At 42.2% G+C, this 24,695-nt stretch overlaps 3 protein-coding genes across 3 annotated transcripts; 1 reads left to right on the forward strand and 2 right to left on the reverse strand.

Moving 5' to 3' along the window:
* Positions 1–3,804: 3,804 nt before the first annotated feature.
* LOC309354812 (olfactory receptor 4D9-like) lies at positions 3,805–4,755 on the forward strand (the record flags this gene model as incomplete). Its single annotated transcript, XM_081885079.1, has 1 exon — positions 3,805–4,755. One exon carries the CDS (start codon positions 3,805–3,807, stop codon positions 4,753–4,755), a length of 951 nt encoding a protein of 316 aa, XP_081741205.1.
* Positions 4,756–16,199: 11,444 nt separating this feature from the next.
* Positions 16,200–17,207, reverse strand: LOC309354813 (olfactory receptor 6M1-like; the record flags this gene model as incomplete). Its single annotated transcript, XM_081885080.1, has 1 exon — positions 16,200–17,207. The coding sequence occupies one exon, from the start codon at positions 17,205–17,207 to the stop codon at positions 16,200–16,202; it is 1,008 nt and encodes a 335-aa protein (XP_081741206.1).
* A 4,801-nt stretch (positions 17,208–22,008) lies between these two features.
* Positions 22,009–22,941, reverse strand: LOC309354814 (olfactory receptor 4D1-like; the record flags this gene model as incomplete). Its single annotated transcript, XM_081885081.1, has 1 exon — positions 22,009–22,941. The coding sequence occupies one exon, from the start codon at positions 22,939–22,941 to the stop codon at positions 22,009–22,011; it is 933 nt and encodes a 310-aa protein (XP_081741207.1).
* Between the last annotated feature and the right edge of the window lie 1,754 nt (positions 22,942–24,695).

Raw genomic sequence — 24,695 nt, forward strand, 5'->3', positions numbered from 1 at the left:
CGAGACCTGGGAGAAGAGACCGTGGAGGAGGACTGGAAAAAAATTAAGGACTATTTACAAAAGTATTGTAAACTGTATGAATGTTAAGAAGGATGTAAGATTAATAATAATATGGTTCCATTAAACTAGTTAAAGGGAATTTGAAGATAAATGGAAAAATTGGATAAGACAAATTTTGGATAAATATGAAGTTAAAATTTAAGTTTATAAGGTTTGGGTAAAATTATCTGAAATTTGGGATATAACAATGGGAAACTTCAATATAAGAGTTGATACAAGTTAACAATTTGCTGAGTAAAGCTTGAGGAATTGGGAACGCAGAAATGAGAGATGTGAGGAAGTCCAAAGAAGCGAAGAAAATATGTTTGTGTAAAAGTACATGTTATTTGGTTTGTTTTGTATAAACTATTGAAAAAATTCTTAATAAATATTATAAAAAATAATGATAAGGATTTGAATCAGGAAGCCCATTCAACTGGGCAAACAGAGAAATTTGAGAGCTTTGAGAATCTGGAGAAGGAGATAGATGTTGTCTTTGAAGAAAAAGAAGGAGGAGCTGTAATTCTGCAGGTGTTAAAGGAGAGCGTGAGGCCTGACATGATGGCAACAAAGGAAGATAAAAATTTGATGTGGAAAGTCTGGCCTGAATTGGAGATTGAAAAATGGAAAGATCTCCTTATGTGGAGATCTGAAGACCTAAGGATTACAAATTTGATGGTGGAAGTTGAAGCTTTGGGGACATTTGGTTTTGAAAGGAGTAAGAAACAAGACTTGGACTACCCCATAGTCCCCACTTTTAAGTATGGAGGTCTGGCTGGAAGAAACATGGATCCTGTTGGGCCGGAGCCTCTCTGAGATTTGGTGTTCAATATTAAGGACTATCAAAAAGACCGGCAGAGAGGAACTGAGAGAGAACTAAGAGCCTCGGATGTGAGATCCCCATGCTGATAGTAGATTGAGACTGATGGATACTTGTTGGGGACTGAAACCGGGAGAGGGGGGGTGGAGTTTGGGAATCCAAAGGGGACATAATTATAATTTGTTCTGTTTTTATTCTGTTTTGTTATTGGCATGAAAATTGGGAAATTCGTGGAAGGGAATATTGGTTGTTCTTAGGAAAATGTTTTAAGAATGAGTATTGATGTATAAGTATTGATGTTTAAGTTTGGATAAGGTAAAACTGATTTAAGATGAACTAAATCAAATGAAAATAAGGCTAGCAAAATAAATTGAGGAAACGGATTAAAGAGTAAAAGTAAAATAATAATATGTTAAGATAAATTATTAAGTTAAGGCTGAGAAACAAGTAATAAGGATTTGCTGAGCTAACACTTTAAATTGGAATACAAGAAGGGGAGGTGTGAGGAGGTCTGAGAAATAAGGTAAAAGAAAATAAGTAATTGAAATATTATGTGTTTTTATTTTTGTATGTTGGTTATTTTTTTGTTTATTTTTGGTTTTTGTTTTATATATATGGTTTTTACTTTATATATATATATATATATATATATATATATATATATATATATATATATGCTTTCGTAGATTTTCACGGGTACAGGAATGCAGGTTTTGGTGTCCTCGGGTGTCTTCCCGTGTAAAAGTTGGGGTGTCGCCTAGACACCCCAACTTTTACACGGGAAGACACCCGAGGACACCAAAACCTGCATATATATATATATATATATATATATATATATATATATATATATATATATGATAGTGTAGAAACTGCAGCTAGTGCATAATAAAGCAGGTGGATTTCTGATGGCCTCTAGGGAGCTGAAACATTTACTTTCTTCTTTTTTCTTCAAATCACTTTTGCAAGAGCTGGCAGATTTCTAAACAGAGAAGCAGCATCAAATTCCTCAAAGGTCACCACACACCCTTGTTGCAAGCTACCTAACACTGTATGTGACCAACTAGCACAAACACACTGCATACCCTGATACATTTTCAGCTAGAAAAGAATGAAATGAGAATCAAATTTGGAGAAGCAATCATGCAACTGGTCCACTGATGCAGCTTTCCTTACATAATGATACCTCTGAAACCTTTCTAGGAAGAGCTAAAGCAGTAGCAGTTGAAGACCCAAGAGATGTTATGGTCTCTTGCTAAAATAAATTTAGGCAACAGCTTCAGAGACCACATGGGGAAGCCAGAGTTGACTGTGTTTTCTCACAGAAGTAGGCTAATTTTCTCTCCTGCTTATTACAATACCAGTGATCACATCAAAAGTGTAAGTACATTAGATTTTCGAAGGCCTTAGTGAAATAGAATCTCAGATCTTGGACACATCAGGTATTTATGGTGCATTTATTTCATTTTTTTTTTAAAAAAATTTAACATGTATCAATTCAGGAGTTTAAGGCTTGCTTCCCACACAATGTTATGACAACTAAAGTGAAGCATTTTATTTTAATGGCAGATTTCAGGTTTTCCCATTGACGTTATGGGACTTTAATTTGCTTCCTTCAGACTGGATTCCCCCCCCTCTCTCTCATCTAGCTAGCTAGCTATCATCTTAATTGTTTCTACTTACATTTAGTGTGAATGCCACAAAAAGTCCTGTGAGATTGGGCAATGGCTTTTAGATTCAATAATTCATTAAAAATGATTGGACAAACAATGAGGGCAGGTCAACATACCAATTAAAAACTCTATGTACAGATGCATTGTACTGCTAAATAATACATTGAGGGACATAACATATAGGATGAACAGCAAATTTTCATATGTGTTGAATATATTTTTGTTTTCTTTTGGGGAAAACTAGGCTTGTCTGCTGCACAATTGCCTTCCAAAGAAGGTACATATCCTTCTCTAAAAGGCATTGGACCACTTCTAATTGCTTCTTTGTTGAATCCTTTGTTGTTGTTCTAAATAGTCACATCTAAATGGACACAATCCCACTGATTCCAGTGTCAACACAGAAAAGCAAAGTGGGAGAGCTGCTTTGCAGCCCCTTAAATGGAATCCATCTGTCTCTTCTACAACAGGCACAGATAACTCAAAAAACACGGTGGTGGTGGTGGTTAATTTATTCCCCACCTATCTGGCTTGGTTTTGCCAGTCACTCTGGGTGGCTCCCAGCAGAACAGTAAAAACAATATTATAATAAGGATTTTTGTTATACCTCAGCCTATTCCTAATAATGAAGAGCAGGGAGGTGGGGGAGTGAAGAGAGATGCACAGATGTGCAGATTAGAAGAATAGCATGGAAAGCAGAGTGTGATTAAAATGGAAGCAAAGGTATAGAAGTTATCATTTGATAGATGTAATCTGCGTATGGTTGGAAACTATTGAGCCCAACTTACCCCCTCAGTGTTTTTATTATTAACATGGATGTTGCTGGACAGCAGGTAATATTAGCCTTCTTATGGATGATGATTATTATATATATTTTTTTTACTTTTTAGCGTAATGGCAGTAAATTCTTTCTGCAGAGTTTCTGGCATTCAGAGTAGACAATATTAAACTGGATGGATAAACATAAGATCATAGGAGGGCATAAGAAGGCACTGCTGAATCAGGCGCATGGCCAATCAAGCCCAGTATTCTGCTTTCCAGTCACAGCAGCCAAGCAGATGCATAGGAAGTCCAAAAGCAGGAGACAGATAAGATTTTTTAAGGCCAAATTTAAGTTCCTGAAATTTTTCACGAGGTAAAGTGACCCAAAATAGAAGCACCCATATGCTTTGAACATTGCGAAGAAATAAACCGATAACCAAATGAAAATGTGGATAAAATGAAATTAAAAATATATTATTTCCTCCCTCCAGATATTTGTCACAAGTCTACAGAATGGCAGTGGATAACTTCACAAGCAGAGTTAAAGAATTTGTATTTGTAGGAATGTCACAAAATTCAGAATTTGAACAGTTTTTATTTTTTCTGTTCCTGACAGTTTATATAGCTACTTGGTTAGGGAATGTCACCATTATAATCACTGTAATAACAGACCACCATCTCCACATGCCCTTATATTTCTTACTGGCCAACTTGGCTTTTCTGGATGTTAGTGAATCTACAGTAACTGCACCTAAATTGCTGCAAGTGCTCTTTCCCCAGAACAAAACCATCTCCTTCAATGGATGTTTGACACAGATTTTCTTTTTTCACTTCATTGGGGGTACAGTCGTTTTCTCTCTTGCAATGATGGCAGTTGATCGATATCTAGCTATTCACAAGCCATTGCAATACATGATCATCATGAACAAGAAAACCTGCTTTGGGATCATTTTGTGTGCATGGCTAGGTGGCTCCATCCACTCCATGGTCCAGGTAGCACTGATCCTGCAGTTACCATTCTGTGGTCCCAACATACTGGATAATTTCTACTGCGATGTTCCACAGGTGGTCAGATTGGCCTGCACAGACATCTATACTGTTGAACTACTTATGGTCTCCAACAATGGACTTGTTGTGACAGGAACCTTCATTGCTTTGCTCATTTCATACAGCATCATCTTGTACAAGATAAGAAATCATGTATCAGAAGGGAAGCACAAAGCTCTTTCAACATGTGCAGCCCAGATCACAGTAGTGAGTTTACACTTCATCCCATGTATCTATATTTATGACCAGCCCTTCAAGAAATTTACAGCGGATAAGGTGGTCTCCATTCTCTACACAGTTATCAGCCCAGTGCTGAATCCAATCATTTACACATTAAGAAATACAGAGATGAAAAATGCTATAAGGAGGCTAGTGAGGAAAGTGCTGAGGTTTTATCAGAAAGATTCAAAACTGTAATGTTATTTATATGTATATTGGTTCTTTTTAAAACATCCTTGCATATTGCTTTAAACTTATTTAGTGATGAAATTACAAAAAATTGAAAGTTATTATTATATTATATTATATTATATTATATTATATTATATTATATTATATTATATTATATTATATTATATTATTATTAGTTTCTGCCTAAATGCCCAGGAAAAGAGAACTGCATTTACCTGGCACTGAAATGATGAGGTGCGGTTTTCTGGGGAAAGCATTTTTAAAAAAAAAAAAAAAATGAGTTACGACTACAAAAAGGGCCTATTCTCTTGTCACCACCTTCTGGACCTCCCTCAACAGTGGCACAAAGAGAAGGGTTTCTCATGATGATGTCACAGGCCGAGTAGTTTTACATAGGGAAAGTCAGTCCTTGGGGTCCTGGGCCACATAAGGCTTTTAATATCTAAACACCTCAAATTTGGCATGGAAACAAATGGGCTGCCAGTGTATATTAAGGCCGTAAAATATATTTATGGTTAAGGACATAATGAGTTGGATTTATGTAGTAGTAGTAGTAGTAGTAGTAGTAGCAGTAATACTGGATCGAGGGCGGGTCGGGGCTGCTGATTCTTCTAGATCTGTCAGCAGCTTTCGACATGGTTGATCACGAACTCCTGGACCACCGCCTTGCCGACGTGGGGATTCAGGGCACAGTCCTTCAATGGCTGTGCTCATTTCTCTCTGGTCGGGGACAGAGGGTGGCGCTTGGGGGGGGAATTGTCATCGTGCCACTCCTTGGTGTGTGGAGTACCTCAGGGTGCGATACTCTCCCTGATGCTTTTCAATATCTTTATGCGCCCCCTCGCCCAGCTTGTCCGGAGTTTTGGGCTGGGTGGCCATCAGTATGCTGATGACACCCAACTCTATCTGTTGATGGATGGCCATCCTGACTCGGCCCCAGACACACTGACCAGATGTTTGGAAGCTGTGGCTGGATGGTTACGTGGGAGCCGGTTGAAGCTAAATCCTTCAAAGACAGAGGTCCTGTGGCTGGGACGGGACGATATGGGATCGGGGGGGCAACTCCCATCTCTTGCGGGGGTGCAATTAGTGCCAGCACCATCCATTAAGAGTTTGGGTGTAATCTTCGACACCTCCCTTTCCATGGAGGTGCAGATTGCAGCTATAACAAAGGCAGCATTTTTTCATCTCCGCCAAGCTAAGCAGTTGGCTCCTTACCTCTCTCGCCCTGACCTAGCCACTGTGATCCATGCGACGGTCACCTCCAGACTGGATTATTGTAACTCGCTCTACGTGGGGCTGCCCTTGAGACTGACACAGAAACTCCAGCGGGTGCAGAATGCTGCAGCGAGACTCCTTACGGGGTCTTCACTGCGAGACCACATTCACCCGGTGCTATACCAGCTGCACTGGCTCCCGGTGGAGTACAGGATCAGGTTTAAGGTGCTGGTTTTAACCTTTAAAGCCCTATACGGCCTAGGACACTCGTACCTACGGGACCGCCTCTCCTGGTATGCCCCACAGAGAAACTTACGGTCTTCAAATAAAAACATCTTGAAGGTCCCAGGCCACAGAGAAGTTAGGCTGGCCTCAACTAGAGCCAGGGCTTTTTCGGCTGTGGCTCCGATCTGGTGGAACACTCTGTCACTAGAGACTAGGGCCCTGCGGGACTTGACATCTTTCCGCAGGGCCTGCAAGACAGAGCTGTTCCACCAGGCCTTTGGCCAGGGCACAGCCTGACTCCCTCCCTCGGCAATCTTCGTGGAGCTCTGGCACAATGGTTGCCAGTGGCTTGATTTGAATCAATTTTATAATGAATGATTTTAGAGTGTTGTTTGTACTGTACTTTTGTACTGTTTTATTTTTGTTAGCCGCCCTGAGCCCGGCTTTGACTGGGGAGGGCGGGATATAAATAAAATTTAATAATAATAATAATAATAATAATAATAATAATAATAATAATAATAAATTTTATTTATATCCTGCCCTCCCTGGCCAGGACTAGGCTCAGGGCGGCTAACATCAGAGTATATAATACATTAAACATAATGTAGGCCATTTCAGGAAGTTAAAATTAGTTGAATGAGTAGTTCTAATAACAAAAATGAAATATGCAATGCCTGAAGGTGCAGCTTCAGGATTGAAAGCATTAAAACAAGAAAGACTCACTGTGTTTATAAAAATTAATGCATGGGTACTCATCTAACGTACTGATCTGCCCCCTGTCACTATAGCAGTGGTGGTGTTGATATTTTATACTGTTTTTAGTTTATTGCTGATTTTATTTTTTAAGATGTTTTTTAAGATGTTTTCAGTAGTTGTTTTTAACCCCTTTTACTGTTGATGTTGTTGTTTTATTTTCTTCATAAACTGCTTTTTACAACCAAGTGGTGCATAAATTTGTCCCCATGAAAGCGGCAGAGTGCCATGGGGTCATGTGGGCCTTCAAAAGGCTACTCAGCTGTAAGTCTCAAAGGATAGCATGATCTAATGGGGCTATAATCAAGGTATGGCTCTTTGACCTTTACTCCTGACCATTAGGTCCAGTCGTGACTGACTCTGGGGTTGTGGTGCTCATCTCGCTTTATTGGCCGAGGGAGCTGGCGTACAGCTTCCGGGTCATGTGGCCAGCATGACTAAGCCGCTTCTGGCGCACCAGAGCAACGCACAGAAACACCGTTTACCTTCCCACCAGAGCAGTACCTATTTATCTACTTGCACTTTGATGTGCTTTCGAACTGCTCGGTTGGCAGGAGCTGGGACCGATCAGCGGGAGCTCACCCTGTTGCGGAGATTCGAACCACTGACCTTCTGATCAGCATGTCTTAGGCGCTGTGGTTTAACCCACAGTACCACCCGTGTCCCTCTTCTTTGACCTTTAGAAAAGCCCTATTTGCACTTGCAGTGGTGTGGAGAGGTGTTTGTGCTTATTGTTTAGCAGCACTTTCTACAAAAACCTCATGGGACATGGTGACATTCTCTGGATTCTATGAAGTGTTACCCGGCTCTCAGCCTGTTTGTGAGAAGCCCTGAATGGCCGCATGTGTTTGGAAGACATTTCTGTAAAGGCTGGAGTTTGAAAATGACCCTCAACCACTTGAGATATTTAACATTTTAGGTGCAATTTCTTGCCCCCACAATCAAATTATTTTCAAAGTTTTCCTCTCTTTGGCCCCCTTCAAATATCTTCTTGTTTTGCTGCCAACAGCTCAAATTTTCAAAACCCCACCCTTTTTCTATACAATTTTTGACCCACCAAATAATCTTTGGTGGGACACCAGGGTCTTGTTAAGCCTTGTGTTTATGCTGTGTACACTTGATTGTGGGATGGTGACAGTGAGGGGTTAAGCACTTGGGATGCCATACTTAAACTTCTGACAGTATTTCACTGCATTTTCCTGATGTTTTATTACCTGATAATTTCCATGTTTTATGTGATCTTTCACATGATGTAAAAGTCACTTCTGAAAAACTAGCAGAATCTGTTTAGCACTGTTTAGCAGAATAAGTTTAGCACTCATTTCCATGTTATTTGCTTCCATAAAAAAATCATTTGCAACTCTGAAATCAGAAAACCACAGGAGTTTTGTGTTGTAATTTCAGGGCTCATCCACAATTCTGTTTGTCTGGGAACCCCTTGATGGGGAATCCACACAGAACAGGGTGACATGTGGATAGCATAATCACATATGCAAAGCCAATCACAATCCAGCTGTCATGAATCCTGGGATTGAATTGACAGACTATGATGCTGAATGGGGAAGAATGTGTGTGGGATTTGTGTGTGTGAGAATACTGGAAACCTCCATTGGAGGAAGTGGAATTCCCCCTTTCCATATCAGCTTCAGCTGCTTTGGAAGTGAAGAATACATACCTGCTCTCCCTCCTGTGGAGCAGAAAGCCCTGTTGAAGGGTGGCTGTGAACTAATCAGGCAAAGGAAGAAGGCTAAGTATAAGGCAGGGGAGGGGAGGGGAGCCGAGCAGAGATACTTAGTGAGATAGACCATACAGTAGGGCTGTCATCCATCATTTTTTGGAGTTTTTGAGAAGAAGAAAAAGGCTCAACAGCTTTTGGGGTGTCCTGGTTATTACTTTTTGAAATAAAACCAATTTTGGAAAGAGCAAAAAACAAGCACAGCACTACTGACATATCGGAAGTGGACTCTTTATTTACTGCATTCAGAATTATTTAAGATAAAATCTATTTTGGAAAGAAGCTACTTTTGCTGTTTTATGGGTTTTATTGTTTGTTTATAGATAGTTGCCTTGGTGATATTAACTTGTGTCTATTGCAGTAGAGACACCACCCTCTTTATTGTTTTATTGTAGGTGTTTGTCAGGCAGGATAAACCCATTTCATTTCGTCAGTCACACATACGTTTGCACACTGCTGAAGACTGAAGAATCTGTTTTCCATCTCTTATTGTGTGCCAAACTAAATATAACATGGTACTTGCAATTAGCAACAACATGAATTCATTGTCATTATCATCATTATCATTTTTTGCTGTGTGTTGTGTGCTGAGAGAGAATTGCAGACGGGAATTTAATGGCGAAGTCTGGATAGTTCACTCTGCAATTTATTTATGGCTGTGGTTCACAAGCTAGTTTGATAACAGTGAAATGCAATTAAATGTGACCTTGTACCACTCATACCAACACTGCAAACAATAAGAAAAAGAACTGAACTCTTTCAACACACCAGGTCTAGAACAAAAATGAAGATGAAAGATTACACACGTGTAATGGATTATAAATATATACGTAAGATTTAACCAAGGTTGCTGTTTGTAAGGTGAAAACGTGGACAGCTGGAAGAATGGCTTGACGACAAGTGAAGGATGTCAACTGGAGACTAAATAAGAAAGGAAATAGCGAAACAGTTCTAATAACATATCTTGGACATACAATTGCATCGGAAGTGGGAAAGCTGATTTTAAGAAATTGTATTAAATTAAAATAATTTGGTTTGATTGGAATAGTTTGAAAATTAATAAAAATATTTTCCTTAAAACAAACAAACCAACCACAACTAGATCAGACCCTTATGTTTGGATGTTGACCTTTAACCATTTGCTTCATGCTGTAGTCTTGATCAGATATGAGTCTATGGCGCTATTTGCATTGGGAAGAACTTCCATTGGCCCAAGTTGGTGGTGGGATTGGGAACCAGAAAACTAGTAGGGGTGTAATGGAGTACCCTGGAATAGGGCATGGTTGGGTGATTGTCTAGACACCTAAACAGGAACATTCCACACCAAAATATATTGCCTCAGATCCCACTTATGTTAGAAAAACAACAGTCTATCCACAACAGAAAACTGTGTTATCACAGTTCTTTAATTCAGTATCCTTAATTCTTCAACTCTAAAATTAAAAATGATCAGGAATACTTTCAAGGAATTCACAGCTGCCTCTAGAGAGCTAAACGTGTTTGTAGAAAAAAATACTGTTGTAGATCTATAAATCATAATTAAAGTACAATTTGAAACATTAAACTTGATGCCACTCAGAAACACAGTTACATTATTTTCATTAGCCTAGGAAAACAGCTTCTAGCGATGGTTAATTTTCTCCTTCCAATAATAACATATTATAGTTTTCAGGGGCTTTTTTAGATTCCCAATTATAGAAATTGTTAATAACTACCATATTTGTAGGCTACTGTTTCCAAACGAGCTCAAAGAGTCATGAGTGGATAGTTTTTGTAGCAACTTACTGATCTGGAGTTGAAAGACAGTGGCTGTTCAAAGAATATACTGTGAGAGTTATCCATGAAATAGGATTTTAAGTTTTAAACACCACGGAATTTCAATAGTTAGTTTGAAAGCTGTAATTAAGGTTCAATATCTCCAAAAAGAATGACCTACAGAATATTTCCAGAACTTTCAGCTGAACCATATGTCAGGGAACTGCCATCTAAAGCGCCGGGGGCGCAAAGGCTCACTGAGGTTGAGAGAGGAGTAGCAGCGGAAGAGGGAACCAGTAGAGGGCGAGCAAGAACTCCAAGGGAAAGTGAGTCGGAGGGATGGCTCAGAGACGCTTCCAGCGAAAACAGTGGGGAGGTCTCAGGACCTCCTATAGGGACACCCACACCTCGCCGGAAACTGTCACGCCGAGAGGCCAGACGACGTGTTTCTGTTAAAGAGCTTTTATGTTGGAAACGATTCCGAAAGCAGCCACTTTCGGATTCTACTAGTGATTGACGCAGCCATGCTGGAGGGGCTCCGTCACAGGCAGAGGTTTGAAAACCTGATCAAACTCTGAGGGACTTGCATTTTACGCACAAGCAGCTCATCGTCCCATCACAGCAATCCGAAAGTCACCGAAAGCCAGCTTGTGCAGGGAGAAGCATCATGAGCAACCCAGCCGGAACCGGAGGAGCAGGAGCAGCTGGAGGGGGTCCAAGCCTGGAAGAAAGGTACAGGGCGTTGGAGATCCAGTTGGCGCTGCAAACGGCGAGGCTTGAGGAGAGGAGGGCTCAGGATGCAGAAAAGGGAAAGGAGAAAACCACCCCGCTCGCCAGAAAGGTGCCAGGATTGGTGCAGAAATTCGGGGGGGATCCCAGGAACTATCATGCCTTTAGAACAGAGATGCAATACGCTCTAAACTTGCAGTTTGATGACTTCCCCGACGAGGAATCGCGAGTGGCTTTTGTGATTGGCCATCTCGAATCCGGGGCGAAGGATTGGGTTAGACCCCTGATGGCAGCGAATAATGAGATCCTAAAGGACACGAGGAAGTTTTTTCGTGCCATGGACCTGATGTTTTCCAGCGATATTGAGCAGGGGGTGGTGCGAAGGCAGTTAATGGCTTGCCAGCAAGGAAGCAGATCTGTCCGTGAGTACTGGACTGAGTTTACTATGCTGATTCATAAATTGGGGTGGGACCTATCGGCGGAGCCCATCCAAATGCTTTTCGAAGAGGGGCTTTCTTCAACCGTCAAAGATGAGCTTTCCCGGGGGCCCAGGGCGGAGTCTATGGATCAGTTAACCAAATCTGCGCTGTGCATAGGAGCGCGCCAGGAGGCGAGGGCTTTGGAAAAGCGGGAAGGGAAAGGAGACCGTTGGAGGGAGTTCCGCATTCCAGACATTCCAGAGCCACCTTTCCCGCCGGCAGAGCCGATGGAAGTTGGAACAGCGCGGGCGCGCACAGTTTCAAATCCCAGTGAAGGGGGGAAGAAGGAGGGAAGGAGCGCCAAGAGATGTTATCTCTGCCAACAGCCAGGGCACTTTGCCAGAGTCTGCCCACAAAGAAAGGAATGGCAAGGGATGGCAGGAGCTGTTGGGGGAAAGGAAGAGGAAGGCAAGGAGCAAGTAAAAGCCAACGCCTGGCTGCCACCGTCGGGGCACAGCAGCCAGGCCAAAGAGCAGTGAAAGTGCCCATGCCGGAACCTCCCAGACCCGCTTTAGTGATAGAGGTGTTACTAGAACTGCCAAACGGACACCCACTAAAGATCAAGGCGCTTTTGGATTCAGGCAGCTCCTGTAATTTCATGAGTAAGGAGTTTGCAGCTGAGCACCAGATACAGACCATCCCTTTAAGTAACCCCTTGCAGGTGACTACGATTGACGGCAGAGAGCTGTTGGGGGGAGAAGTTAGCCAACAGACTGTCCCGATGATAATGAGGGTGGCAAGGCACACCGAACAGATAGCGTTTAATGTGGCCATCCTGGGAGGAGCGCCCATCATTTTGGGGATGAGCTGACTGGCGCTACACGATCCGCTAGTGGGCTGGCATCAGAGGGTGGTCTCCTTTGGGTCAGCGCATTGCCTAGAACACTGCAAGGAGGGGAAGGTTTCGAGAGGAGACAGAGTCACCCTAGCCGGGATGGAAGTAATGGACAAAGGGAAGGTGCCCCCGCAATACGCAGATCTGAGCAACGTATTCAGCGAAAGGGAAGCAGACAAACTGCCACCGCATAGACCCTTTGACTGTCAAATCAACCTACTCCCTGGGGCCCAACTCCCAGTAGGCAAGCTGTACGCCATGTCAGACAGGGAGATGCAGGAGCTGAGGGAGTTCATTGACAAAAACCTGAAGCGAGGTTTCATCAGAGAGTCCCGAGCGGTGGGGGGCAGCCCAGTGTTTTTTGTGGACAAAAAGAACACAGACAAACCGAGACTGGTGTGTGACTTTAGGGCCCTCAATGCAGTGTCGGAGCCCCTGGCTTTCCCTATGCCCCGAATTGATGACATTTTGACCAGAGTAAGGAAGGGAAAGATTTTTACAAAGCTGGACCTGCGGGGGGCGTACAATCTGATACGCATAAGGAAGGGAGATGAATGGAAGACCACCATGTTTACCCCTTTGGGAGCCTTCGAATACCTCGTTATGCCCTTCGGTCTACAAGGGGGCTCCGCGTGTTTTCAAGCTTTTATAAACCACGTTCTGGGACCTTTGCTCTACAAGAATTGTGTGGCCTTTTTAGACAACGTGTTGGTGTATTCGGAAGATGAGGAACAGCATGTGAGGGACGTTCGAGAAGTGTTGGGCAGGCTGCAAGCCAACCAGCTGTGGGTGAAACTGGAGAAGTGCCAGTTTCATACCAAGGAGGTGGAATTCCTGGGGTACCGCTTGTCAGACAAGGGATTGGCCATGGATCCAGGCAAGGTCCAAGCGGTACTGGAATGGAAGACACCGAAGACCAAGAAGGACGTGCAAAGATTCTTGGGGTTTGGGAACTTTTATCGGAAGTTCATCAAGAACTTTGCCCACTTGACGGCGCCCATCACCGACTGCCTCAGCAGCAAGAAGAAATTTGTTTGGACGGTAGAGGCGGATCGAGCCTTTGAAGAACTGAAAAGGGTTTTCGCCTCGGAAGAACAACTTCTGCATGTGGATTTACGAAAACCCATGAGAGTGGAAACCGATGCATCCGACCGGGCGGTAGGGGCGGTCCTTCTTCAACCGGGGAGGAGTGCGTCGGAGTGGAGACCGTGTGCCTTCTTCTCGCGGAAGCTGAATAAATCCGAGAGGAATTACACGGTGTATGACAGGGAACTACTTGCCATTCACGAAGCATTCCGGAGGTGGAGACATTTATTAATTGGGGCACAACACAAGGTGCAAGTGTGCACCGACCACAAGAATTTAGAGTATTGGAGAACAGCTCGAGTGCTCAACCAACGACAAGTGAGATGGGCACAGGAATTCTCCAAATTCAACTTTGAAATTTGTTATGTGCCAGGCCCAGAAAACGTCAGGGCGGACGCGCTCTCACGCAAACCAGAGTATTGGGAAGGGGAGGGGGTGATCGAAGAGAGACATGTCATCCCTGAGGACCGCTGGGTGTGTGGGGCGGCGCTGGTGGGGCAACGAGAACTGGTAGAGGAAACGGAAAATGATGAATATGCCCAGGATAAGCTCAGAGGTCTCAGGGGGGAGGGCGAGAGCCCCGGAGGTTTTGAGGAAAGAAATGGGGCATTGTATTACAAAGGGGCACTGTATATACCCGAAGGTGAATTGAGGGGGAGAGTACTCAAGCAGTTGCATGATAGCCCCACGGCGGGACATTTTGGACAACACAAGACCATGTGGTTGGTTACCAGGGAATTTTGGTGGCCTAAGGTGAGGGAAGATGTAAGGGAGTATGTAAGAGGGTGTGACCAATGTCAGCGAGCCAAAGGGGAAAGAAGGGCGCCGGCAGGGTTATTAGAACCATTACCCACACCAGAACGGCCTTGGGAAGCGATATCAATAGATTTTATGACGGATCTGCCAAAGTCCAAGGGGAAAACAGCCATCATGGTAGTAGTAGACCTGTTAACTAAGATGTGCCACTTTGTAGCATGCTCACATGCAGTCACAGCGGAAGAAACAGCGAAGTTGTTTGTAGAACACATCTTTAGGTTGCACGGGGCTCCCTTGAGGGTGATCTCAGATCGCGGCAAACAATTTACTTCCAGGTTCTGGAGGAAGCTCATGAGCTTGCTGCACGTGGAAGTCAATTTTTCAACTGCCCGGCACCCTGACACCAACGGGCAGGCGGAAAGAGCAAATGGCATTCTTCAACAATATCTGAGGTGTTATGTCAATGACAGAGAGAACGATTGGGTCGAAAAGTTGGCGTTGGCAGAATTTGCCTACAATAATGCGGAGAATGTGTCCACAGGGATGAGTCCCTTTTTGGCTAATTACGGGTGTCACCCCAGGGCATTTCCAGGGGAAGGAGGGGAGAGATGGAGCGTCCCAGCGGCTGAACATTTTGTAGAAGAGATGGAAGCGATCCATCATCAGCTCCAGCTCAACTTAGAAAGGGCTAAGGCACAATATAAGAAGCAGGCAGACAAGAACAGAAGGGAAGGTGAAACCATAAGGGTGGGGGATCAAGTGTGGTTGTCAACCCAAGGGTTGCCGTTCAAAGGGGGTTGTAAGAAATTGAGGCCCAGAAGATTGGGACCCTTTGAGGTCATTCAGCAGGTCAACCCGGTAGCTTTCAAATTCCGATTACCCAACCACATGAAATTGCACCCAGTGTTCCACAGGTCGTTACTGTCACCATACAGGGGGGGACGTGAAGGGGAGTACGTCAGGGGACCAGCCTTGGAAGAGAGGGAACGCCGCAACCATGTAGCGGAAATCCTCGATTCCAGGTGGAAGGGAAATCAGGTGGAGTATTTGGTGGCGTGGGAAGGGGAACCGGAGTCAGAAAACACCTGGGTGAATGCAGAGGAAGTCAATGACGAGGTTTTAACAGAAACGTTCCACCAAAGGTTCCCGAGGAAACCTCAGCCGATAGCAAGGTTTAGGAGGGAGTATTTCGGCACCACCGATGAGGAAGAGGAAATGGAAGGGTTCGCGGAGTCGGAGTTGGAAGAGGGAGTGGACTCCGATGACGAAGATTACCGAGAGAGTAGGAACAGCAACAAGTGGAGGGAAGTGTTCGCGACGTCGGAAGACGAAGGAGGTTCTTTCAGGGGTTTTACCTCCTCACCGCCAGTAGGGGAGGAGACGGGAGGGGGTGAAGGGGGCCCTGGAGGGGAGGTGGATGTCAGGGAACTGCCATCTAAAGCGCCGGGGGCGCAAAGGCTCACTGAGGTTGAGAGAGGAGTAGCAGCGGAAGAGGGAACCAGTAGAGGGCGAGCAAGAACTCCAAGGGAAAGTGAGTCGGAGGGATGGCTCAGAGACGCTTCCAGCGAAAACAGTGGGGAGGTCTCAGGACCTCCTATAGGGACACCCACACCTCGCCGGAAACTGTCACGCCGAGAGGCCAGACGACGTGTTTCCGTTAAAGAGCTTTTATGTTGGAAACGATTCCGAAAGCAGCCACTTTCGGATTCTACTAGTGATTGACGCAGCCATGCTGGAGGGGCTCCGTCACAGGCAGAGGTTTGAAAACCTGATCAAACTCTGAGGGACTTGCATTTTACGCACAAGCAGCTCATCGTCCCATCACACCATATTTCTTTCCCATTCCAATGCATGCATGTAAACCCCTACATAATCTTCATTTACTTACATTGTCATTTAATACTACACAGTGTTGGGACCCTTCTTCCGTTTTCAGGACTCTGAGGTTAATTAAGGGGAAAATCTTTCTTCTGACTAAATGGTCCAGGGCCTCCTTGACTTTTTTGTTTCTTAGGCTATAAATAAAGGGATTCATTAATGGAGTTATCACTGTGTTCAGTATGCTGGCTACCTTGTTGAGGTCCAATGAGTGGTTTTTTTGTGGCTGAACATAAATGAAAATAGAACTCCCATAGAACAGTGTCACCACAATTAGGTGAGAGGCACACGTAGAGAATGCTTTCTGTCGTCCTTTTGCTGAGGGGATCCTCAGCACTGTTGCAATAATGAATATATAGGATACACTTGTCACCAGTAATGAGCCTAGGAGGAGCAAGGCTGAATTGACAAAATTAATAATCTCAATCTTCTTTACATCAAAGCAGGCCAGCTTCAGAACTGGGTCAACATCACAAAAGAAATGGTTGATGGAATTGGGTCCACAAAATGGCAGCTGGCCTACCAGGATTGTAGGTGGTAGGACTGCAAAGAAGCCCCACATCCAGGAGGCAGCTATAAATTGAAAACATACATGTGTGCTCATGATGGCTGCATATCTCAGAGGGTTGCAAATGGCCAGATAGCGGTCGAATGACATGATAGCCAAAAGGAAGAACTCTGTGGAACCTGTTGAGAAATATATGTAAGCCTGCAGGATGCAACTATGGAAGGCGATAGATTTTCTTTGACTCATGAAATTGAATAGCATTTTAGGGATAACTGTGGTGGTGAATATAATCTCTAAAAAAGACAGGTTAGCAATGAACATGTACATTGGGCTGTGAAGGCTGTTCTCACACCACACCAAGGTAATAACGATAAAGTTGCCTACCATAGCAACAGTGTAGGTGATGAAGAATAAAATGAAAAGTAGCGGTTCCACCCTCTTAGTCCCAATGAATCCTAGGAGTATAAATTCATTCACAGTCCTTGTCTGGTTCCTCATTATGCTGTTCAACTAATACAGTCACTTGAATAAATGGAGAGCAGCAAGATGAACAATTCTTCTTCTATGTTGAAATCTCTACATAATACAATGGTAGGGACACCATAAGTTATTTAAGCACAAAAGATGCTGGATGGTGATTCCTGTGGGATAATGCATGGAAATATGCATGAGAAACATCAGCTATGCTTGTTTAAACCCAGAGACAAAGTGAAAAGAGCGGTGTAAAGATGGCTGCTAATTTGAACCTTTTTAATAGTTTGTTACTATAGATCATGGCAATTCAATATAAAAATTAATCCCCATTATGCAATGTCTTGAATCTGGTCTTTGTTCTTATCTTAAACACTTTAAATAAATTTTAAAATGTTTATATCCCATTAATTTCCAAATGAAAAAATGTTTTCAATTTCCTAAATATTCCATTTTGAAATCAAAAGCACACAAAAGTGCTCAAATTTGACTCAGTTCTGATGATCATTTAATTTATCCAAAGTTATTTCATCTTCCATTTGAAATTGTATTGTTGAAACATTTTTTATAATGCTGCTAACATTACAGACTTCAGCTTGCCCCCTCTTTTCCTCTGCAGTGCTCCCCTGGCATCTGCTGCAGAGCACTGAAGGCTCCATCAGAGCAGATTTTGAGACCGCAAAGTGATAAGAGAGGAAATGGAAGCCCAGTTCTGCAAGTGCAGCTCCCTGCATGAAACTTTAGATACAGCCCAAAGTATGGCACATGAGTACAGATAACAAGGGAAGTAGGAAAGAAAAGAGAATCATGTGTACCTCTCTCAGGTCTTTCCTCTGTAACCAGTTCCCACAGTGTCTCATAGAAACCCTTAACTCCCATCCTCATGCCTTTCTTTCTCTTATACTCACTGATGTGTTTGGAAAAAATAAAAATTAACTCAGCTTATCAAAGACATCAACACCAACGACAACAATGTGGATAGTCCCATCGACCTCCGTGTTCTCTGTCTTGCCTCGTTTAGATAGCTGCAGAGATGAAAACAAAACACTTATTTGTTTATCACAGCAATAAGTAATTTGTCAATTTTGTGTTCTTCGGTTCTGTGGGCCATGGAACAGTTTTAACATTTGAAGCAGATTGGGCATTGGTCTGAGAGGAAAAGAATACTTCATGCTCCTTAAATTTTCAAAAGTTTCAATTTAAGTATTAGCGAAATTAGGAAGCCACTTACCTATGTGTACCTTATGTTCTTTCCTTGCTGGTAGAGATTGAATCAGTACACTTCTATTTCCTACAGAATATATGGCAAAGATTGTTCATCATACAATAGGTATGTATCCCTAAGGGTCAAATTATGACAAAACATTCCTGAGTCAATTCCAAAGCACTTATATGCAGAATTTTATAACATGGAGTGAATAATGAAATATTTCTGTATTAGGATTTATAGATCAGTCCAGTGCTTAATCCTGTATGCAGTGCCCCATCATACAGTTTCTGAGCACAATTCAAAGTGTTGGTGCTGACCTTTAAAGCCCTGAATGGCCTCGGTCCAGTATATCTGAAGTAGTGTCTCCACCCCCATCGTTCTACCCGGACACTGAGGTCCAGCGCAGAGGGCCTTCTGAAGGATCCCTCACTGCAAGAAGCCAAGTTACAGGGAACCAGGCAGAGGGCTTTCTCGGTAGTGGCGCTCATCCTGTGGAACGCCCTCCCACCAGATGTCAAAGAGAACAACTACCAGACTTTTAGAAGACATCTGAAGGCAGCCCTGTTTAGGGACGCTTATAATGTTTGATGCATTGTATTTTAATATTTTGTTGGAAGCTGCCCAGAGTGGCTGGGGGAAGCCCAGGCAGATGGGCGGGGTATAAATAAATAAATAAATAATATTCCCAATGTTTAAAATGTTCCAGTTACAGATAGGTAGCCGTGTTGGTCTGCCATAGTGAAAACAAAAAAAATTCCTTCCAGTAGCACCTTAAAGACCAACTAAGTTAGTTCTTGGTATGAGCTTTCGTGTGCATGCACACTTCTTCAGATACGTTGTTAAAATGTTGTCCAACATAGCTATTAATAAGATTCAATTAATAATATTATACTGTATTAGTAAGATACAAAAATGGCATTTATTCTCATCAGCAATCTTCTCTTCATTTTCCCCACAGCAAATAATTTCATTCTACCCTAAAGGTGTAACTGATATTCAATTAGCAGTTTAAATGAATCACTGTGGTCCTTGAAGGTATTATATATCAATTATTTCAACCACAAGAGGCAAAAAGGAAATGCAAACGCAAGGATTAATATTATTATTTCTTTATTAGTATCATTTTTATATTGCTACATGTTACTATTATAACTGAAAATGTTGGCAAAATATTGATTCAATGTAATAAAAATAATTCTTATGAAAACCAAATGAAAAGCATGTTGTCTGCTGAACATTGCCTATGTATTGAAGTCTCCAGATAGGAGCTGATAAATAGTATGTTCATTTATTGCCAGCAGCCAATTTGGGGTAGTGATTTAGAGTGTTGTATGAAGGCATGGGAGACCAAGGTTCCAATTCCCACTTAGCCATGAAGCTTACTGGGTGTCTCTCTGCCTAACCTACCTCACAGGGTTTGGGGAAGGTTTTTTGGGAAGGGAAAGAATCATGTATACCACCTTGAGCTCATTGGAAAAGGTGGGATAAAAACATAATAACTTATTATTATAATAATAAGGAAGGAAGGAAGGAAGGAAGGAAGGAAGGAAGGAAGGAAGGAAGGTAAGGTAATAGTGGGGAATCTCTGAGCCAAACACATCCATGTAAGCCTCTCTGTCTGGTTCTCAACACCAAATCCGTGAGGCGGGGTGAAGCACCCACCACAGGTGGCAGAAGCACAAGAGGCAACACCCACCTCATCACTTCCACCACCACCAGAACACCTCCCCTCCTGCCAAGTTCAGCAAAATGGGAGGGCATTGCTGCTCATCTTCCCCACTCCTTGGTTGGAGAAGATAAGCATCAATGTCTTGCAGAATGCCACCCCTCTTGCTGAGTTTGGCATGCAGCAGAAGTGGGGGTGGGGTGAGAGGTGGGAAGCAGCAATGAAATCGGATGGGCCACCCCTGCTCAAGACTACCCAGGCCACAACAGCATCCACACCCTCAGGCTACATGGACACTCCAGAAGTGCATTGGCCTAGCTCACGTAGCTCATTGTTTACCTGGATGGTGGGTGGGTGCAGAGATGTGCTTGTATGGGTTAAGAAATCTCTGATGCATTAGGCTTGCCATACGCCCAGAAAATTCCAGACATGCCAGGAAATCGGAGACCTAAAATGGCATCCTGGGGGGAATTTTGAATTTTAAGAGATGTCTGGAATTTCCCGTACATGTATTTTTGTTAAGGTTTTCTGTTGTTTTTTTCCAGGAACTGAGTGAAGCAGTGCTCACCACAACAATAGTTTCTAGCAGCTGCAGAGACAGAACATAGTCATAGCACAGAAATTTTTCTAAGCCTGTTTCAAAGCCACCCAGGACTCTCCCATTCTACTGCCCATTTACCCATTTTAATGCCCATTGTAGAGATCCTTTGAAACTCTTTACAATTTATTTTGTTTTAATCACTCTGAACAATTTGGTTTCAACAGCCACCGCTCACTGCTAACACTAGATCATTTATGTACAAGTTCAAAAGCACATGTTTAATACCAAACATTGGGGGATTCCAGTTGCTACCTCCCTTCATTTGGGAGAACAGACTATTTATCCCTAATCTTTGCTTCCAGATCTACAACAGTATGTGAGATATGTGAGCAGAATTCCCTGATATAACTCAATAAGCAAGTTGTTTCTTCTACATGCTAGTAGGAAAGGCCCAGACACGCAAGGATGAGTCATCAGTTAACATAACATTGAAACAAAGTCATCAATTAACAAAACATTGAAACAAAGGCTGAATCTAGACACATTAAAAAAAAATGTTTCAGGAAAATGCACTGTAAACCTCCTAATGGGAAATCACATTGCCCAAAGATGGAACTCCACAGTGCCATCTGGTGTCACAGTGCTATAACACATTTAAAACACTTTTTTTCTTTCTTTTTACTAATGTAGCTGATTCCAAAGACTCCATCTTCTTTTTTGCAGCTCTAACTGCACCAGGACCTTTTGCACTTGGTACAGTTCTCTGCGAGGCATCTGCAAATGCAAACCTCCACACAACCTTTATGCACGTTAAACACATATTTCACAAAGAAGATCTCTCTTCTTTTTCTATCCTGCTAAGTTAACTCAGGAACATTTGGTGAAGTACATTTTGAAACTTTAAGTATTATTATTATTTAAATACGTACACAATGTTTTATGGATTGCCTTTGTCTGTTTGCTTCTTGACATTCTCAAATAAGCTTAAAGGTTTGTTAAGACGAGTCTTATGCTTGCAGAAGCCATGCTGCCTCTACTTCAGCAAGACCTGTCCTTCTATATGCTTGTCAATGCTATTCCCATCCTTGAGTGTAGGCCAGTTCCAGCATCTCTTAGTTCCGGTGCCTCTCAGGTGGGCATCATTGCCATTATAAGAAAACAAGGGAGGCATTCATGGTGAGTTGAAGCACCTCTTTTTCTAAAAAAAAACCTGTACTGACAGTAACAATTATATTATGCAAGTCACATTATTACTCTATAATAACACAAAGAAGCAAAATGGGTCTTTTATATTCAGATGAATCACAGCTCCGAGGCCTACAAATTATAATAATGATTGGAAAATATTTTATTTAAAATGTTCCAGAGCTTGCATCCTCTATGGGTGTCTGTGATGAACACAAAGTGATGGTTAAGTCCTTTTGAAAAGCAAAAGTTTTCTCATTATTTTCCCAACATTGTTTTTCATATCTTTGTTACGCAGAGTAAAGATCATGGAGTTCAGCATTGGCGTTAAAAGGCTGTAGAGGACTGAGGCAACCTTGTCTCCTGGAAATACCTTGAAAGGTCGGTCGTAAACAAACATTCCTGGAACAAAGTTTAAGCTCATGACCATGATTTGTGCCGCACAGGTGGAAAGAGCTTTGTTCTTCCCTTCTGTGACATGTGCTCTAATCTTCACCAAGATGACAGTGTATGACACAAGCAAGATGAAGAAGATCAACGTGAGGAGCAGTCCACTGTTGCAAACCATCAGCAACTCTGGGATATACGTATCAGCACATGCCAGTTTGATGAGCTGTGGAATGTCACAGAAGAAATTATCCAGGATGTTGGATCGGCAGAAAGGCAGCTGAATGAGAATTCCAATCTGGACAATGGAGTGAGCAAAGCCACCCAACCATGACCCAGCTACCAAACCTATGCAAACTTCTCTGTTCATGATAACTAAATATCGCAGTGGCTTGTAGATGGCTATGTATCTGTCCACTGCCATCACCACGAGTAAGAAGACCACAGCACCCCCAGTTAAATGGAAGAAGAAGATCTGTGCAATACACCAATTGTAGGAGATGGTATGAGTATGGGAGAAGAGGTCCCATAATATTTTCAGTGATGTGACTGTCGATTCACTGATGTCTACGACAGCCAAGTTGGCTAGCAAAAAGTACATGGGCGTATGCAGGCTGGGGGTGATGATCACAGTGACTATAATGGTGAGATTTCCCAACCAAGTTGTGCTGTAGACAGTGAGGAAAAGGAGGAAGAGAAGGGACTGTATTCTGGGATTCTGAGAGAAGCCCAGGAGGACAAATTCTGTTACTGCTGTGCTGTTTTTCTCCATGTGAGCATCCTACTGAGGCTCACTAAGGACCACTAAAAGTCATGTCATCAAATTACTTCCTCAAACAACTCTTGACATACCCATTACAGGTCCCCCACAACAATCAAATCATAAATTTGGGTTGTAGATAGACAATTGGACTTTATCAAGTATCACTTCATCTGTCCAGCATCACTAAAAAATATAAACTGTTTCCACAGTTCAAATCTCAACCTTGTCTATAGAGAAGTAAATCATATTGAAGTAAATGGGTCTTATTCCCCAGTAAAGGGATAAGGATTGCTTTACTTATTTTTGCAATGGTCATGTGCCATATTGATATAATCTTACGGCAGTTTATTGTAGCAAATTTGTATGAATTCAAATTTGTTTTAGTCTATTATATGGTGGTTTTAACTTTCTGTATGTTTTAAATCATGATGTACATATGTTAGTGATAATTTTAGTGTGTTATCCTTTTGGAAACAACTTTCAGGTTTTTCCCCCTACAATCAAGCAGTATCTAAATGTTATGAAATAGAATAAATAAAAAAAAGTCCACATTTTATACCACAACAGTCCAATTAGCTGGGAACTTTCCATTTCTAATTACAAAACAAGTTGAAAACTGTCATCTTAGAGAAGCACAGTTATTTCTCCTTGGTGAGCATCTGTTCAGACGAATAATGAAGTTCAGTGCAAAAAAAAGTCTATTATACCATCACCAACGTATAGCGTTCAACTCATCACTATCTTTTTAAATCATCAGTAATCCATGATAAGTTGAGCATTAGAAATCATGAAGGCAGAATATTGAAAAAAGGATCAAGCCCTATTTTTCTTTCTTCCAAAATTATTTCATTCCATTTGCTAGAGTCTAGAGCGTATTACTCCAAGAACGCCTTCTTATCTTCTATAGTGAACAAATGAACCTTCAGTGCTTCTGTTTTTAATACCAGAAATGAACACAGAGACAAGAGTAAGAAAAGAGCTATAATGAAATAGTGACTCCAGAAACCTGCACCTAAAGGATTACCTTTGAAGGAGAATAACCCTACAGTCTCCTGAAATGATAAGCAAGGCTTATTGTCTCCTAGTAATAATATGAGGTGACAAAGGATTTGTATCCAAAGGGGCTCTGGTGTTGGACATGTAGTCACTCCTATTCATACGTCTTGCAAATAATAGAGATGCTATGAAATTGCTTATGAGTTTCAGCATTATGTGAAGAAGGCTGTACTAGGCAAAACTGGGGAATCAAAACACAGGGGAGATCATTAAGGTCCAATATGTGATTTATTCAACAGAGGCTCAGCTAATGCCATGAGATAAGCTGAGTCAGGGGCACAGTCCACAAGATTTGGTTTATAAAATCTAAATGAATAAATGTCAATGAAAATAAATTAATACTCCTGATGCCAGCGGAATTCTTCTTCACCCACACATCCAGGGACTTGGAACCCTAACAATAAATAAAACAAAATAAATGTGATTTTTTTTTAAAAAAATATAATGTTAATAAGATGTGCAAACCGATTTGATCAAGTCAAAGTAGGAAGCCTGTACAAAATAATTTCAAGAAGCAACAAGAGTGTCTTTGATTCAGACATATAGTGGTTTGGAACTCTACAAACAATAATAATGATTGGAAAAACTATATTAGTAACACTATAGTGGAGCTTGCAGAGCTCTCAATTGGCCTCTCTGATGAACACATAATAATTTAATAATAATTTATTATTGACACCCCGCCCTTCTGGATGCGTTTTCCTGTA

This window comes from Podarcis melisellensis (assembly GCF_964234715.1).
Source record: "Podarcis melisellensis genome assembly, chromosome: 13".
In the NCBI taxonomy this organism is placed as follows: domain Eukaryota; kingdom Metazoa; phylum Chordata; class Lepidosauria; order Squamata; family Lacertidae; genus Podarcis; species Podarcis melisellensis.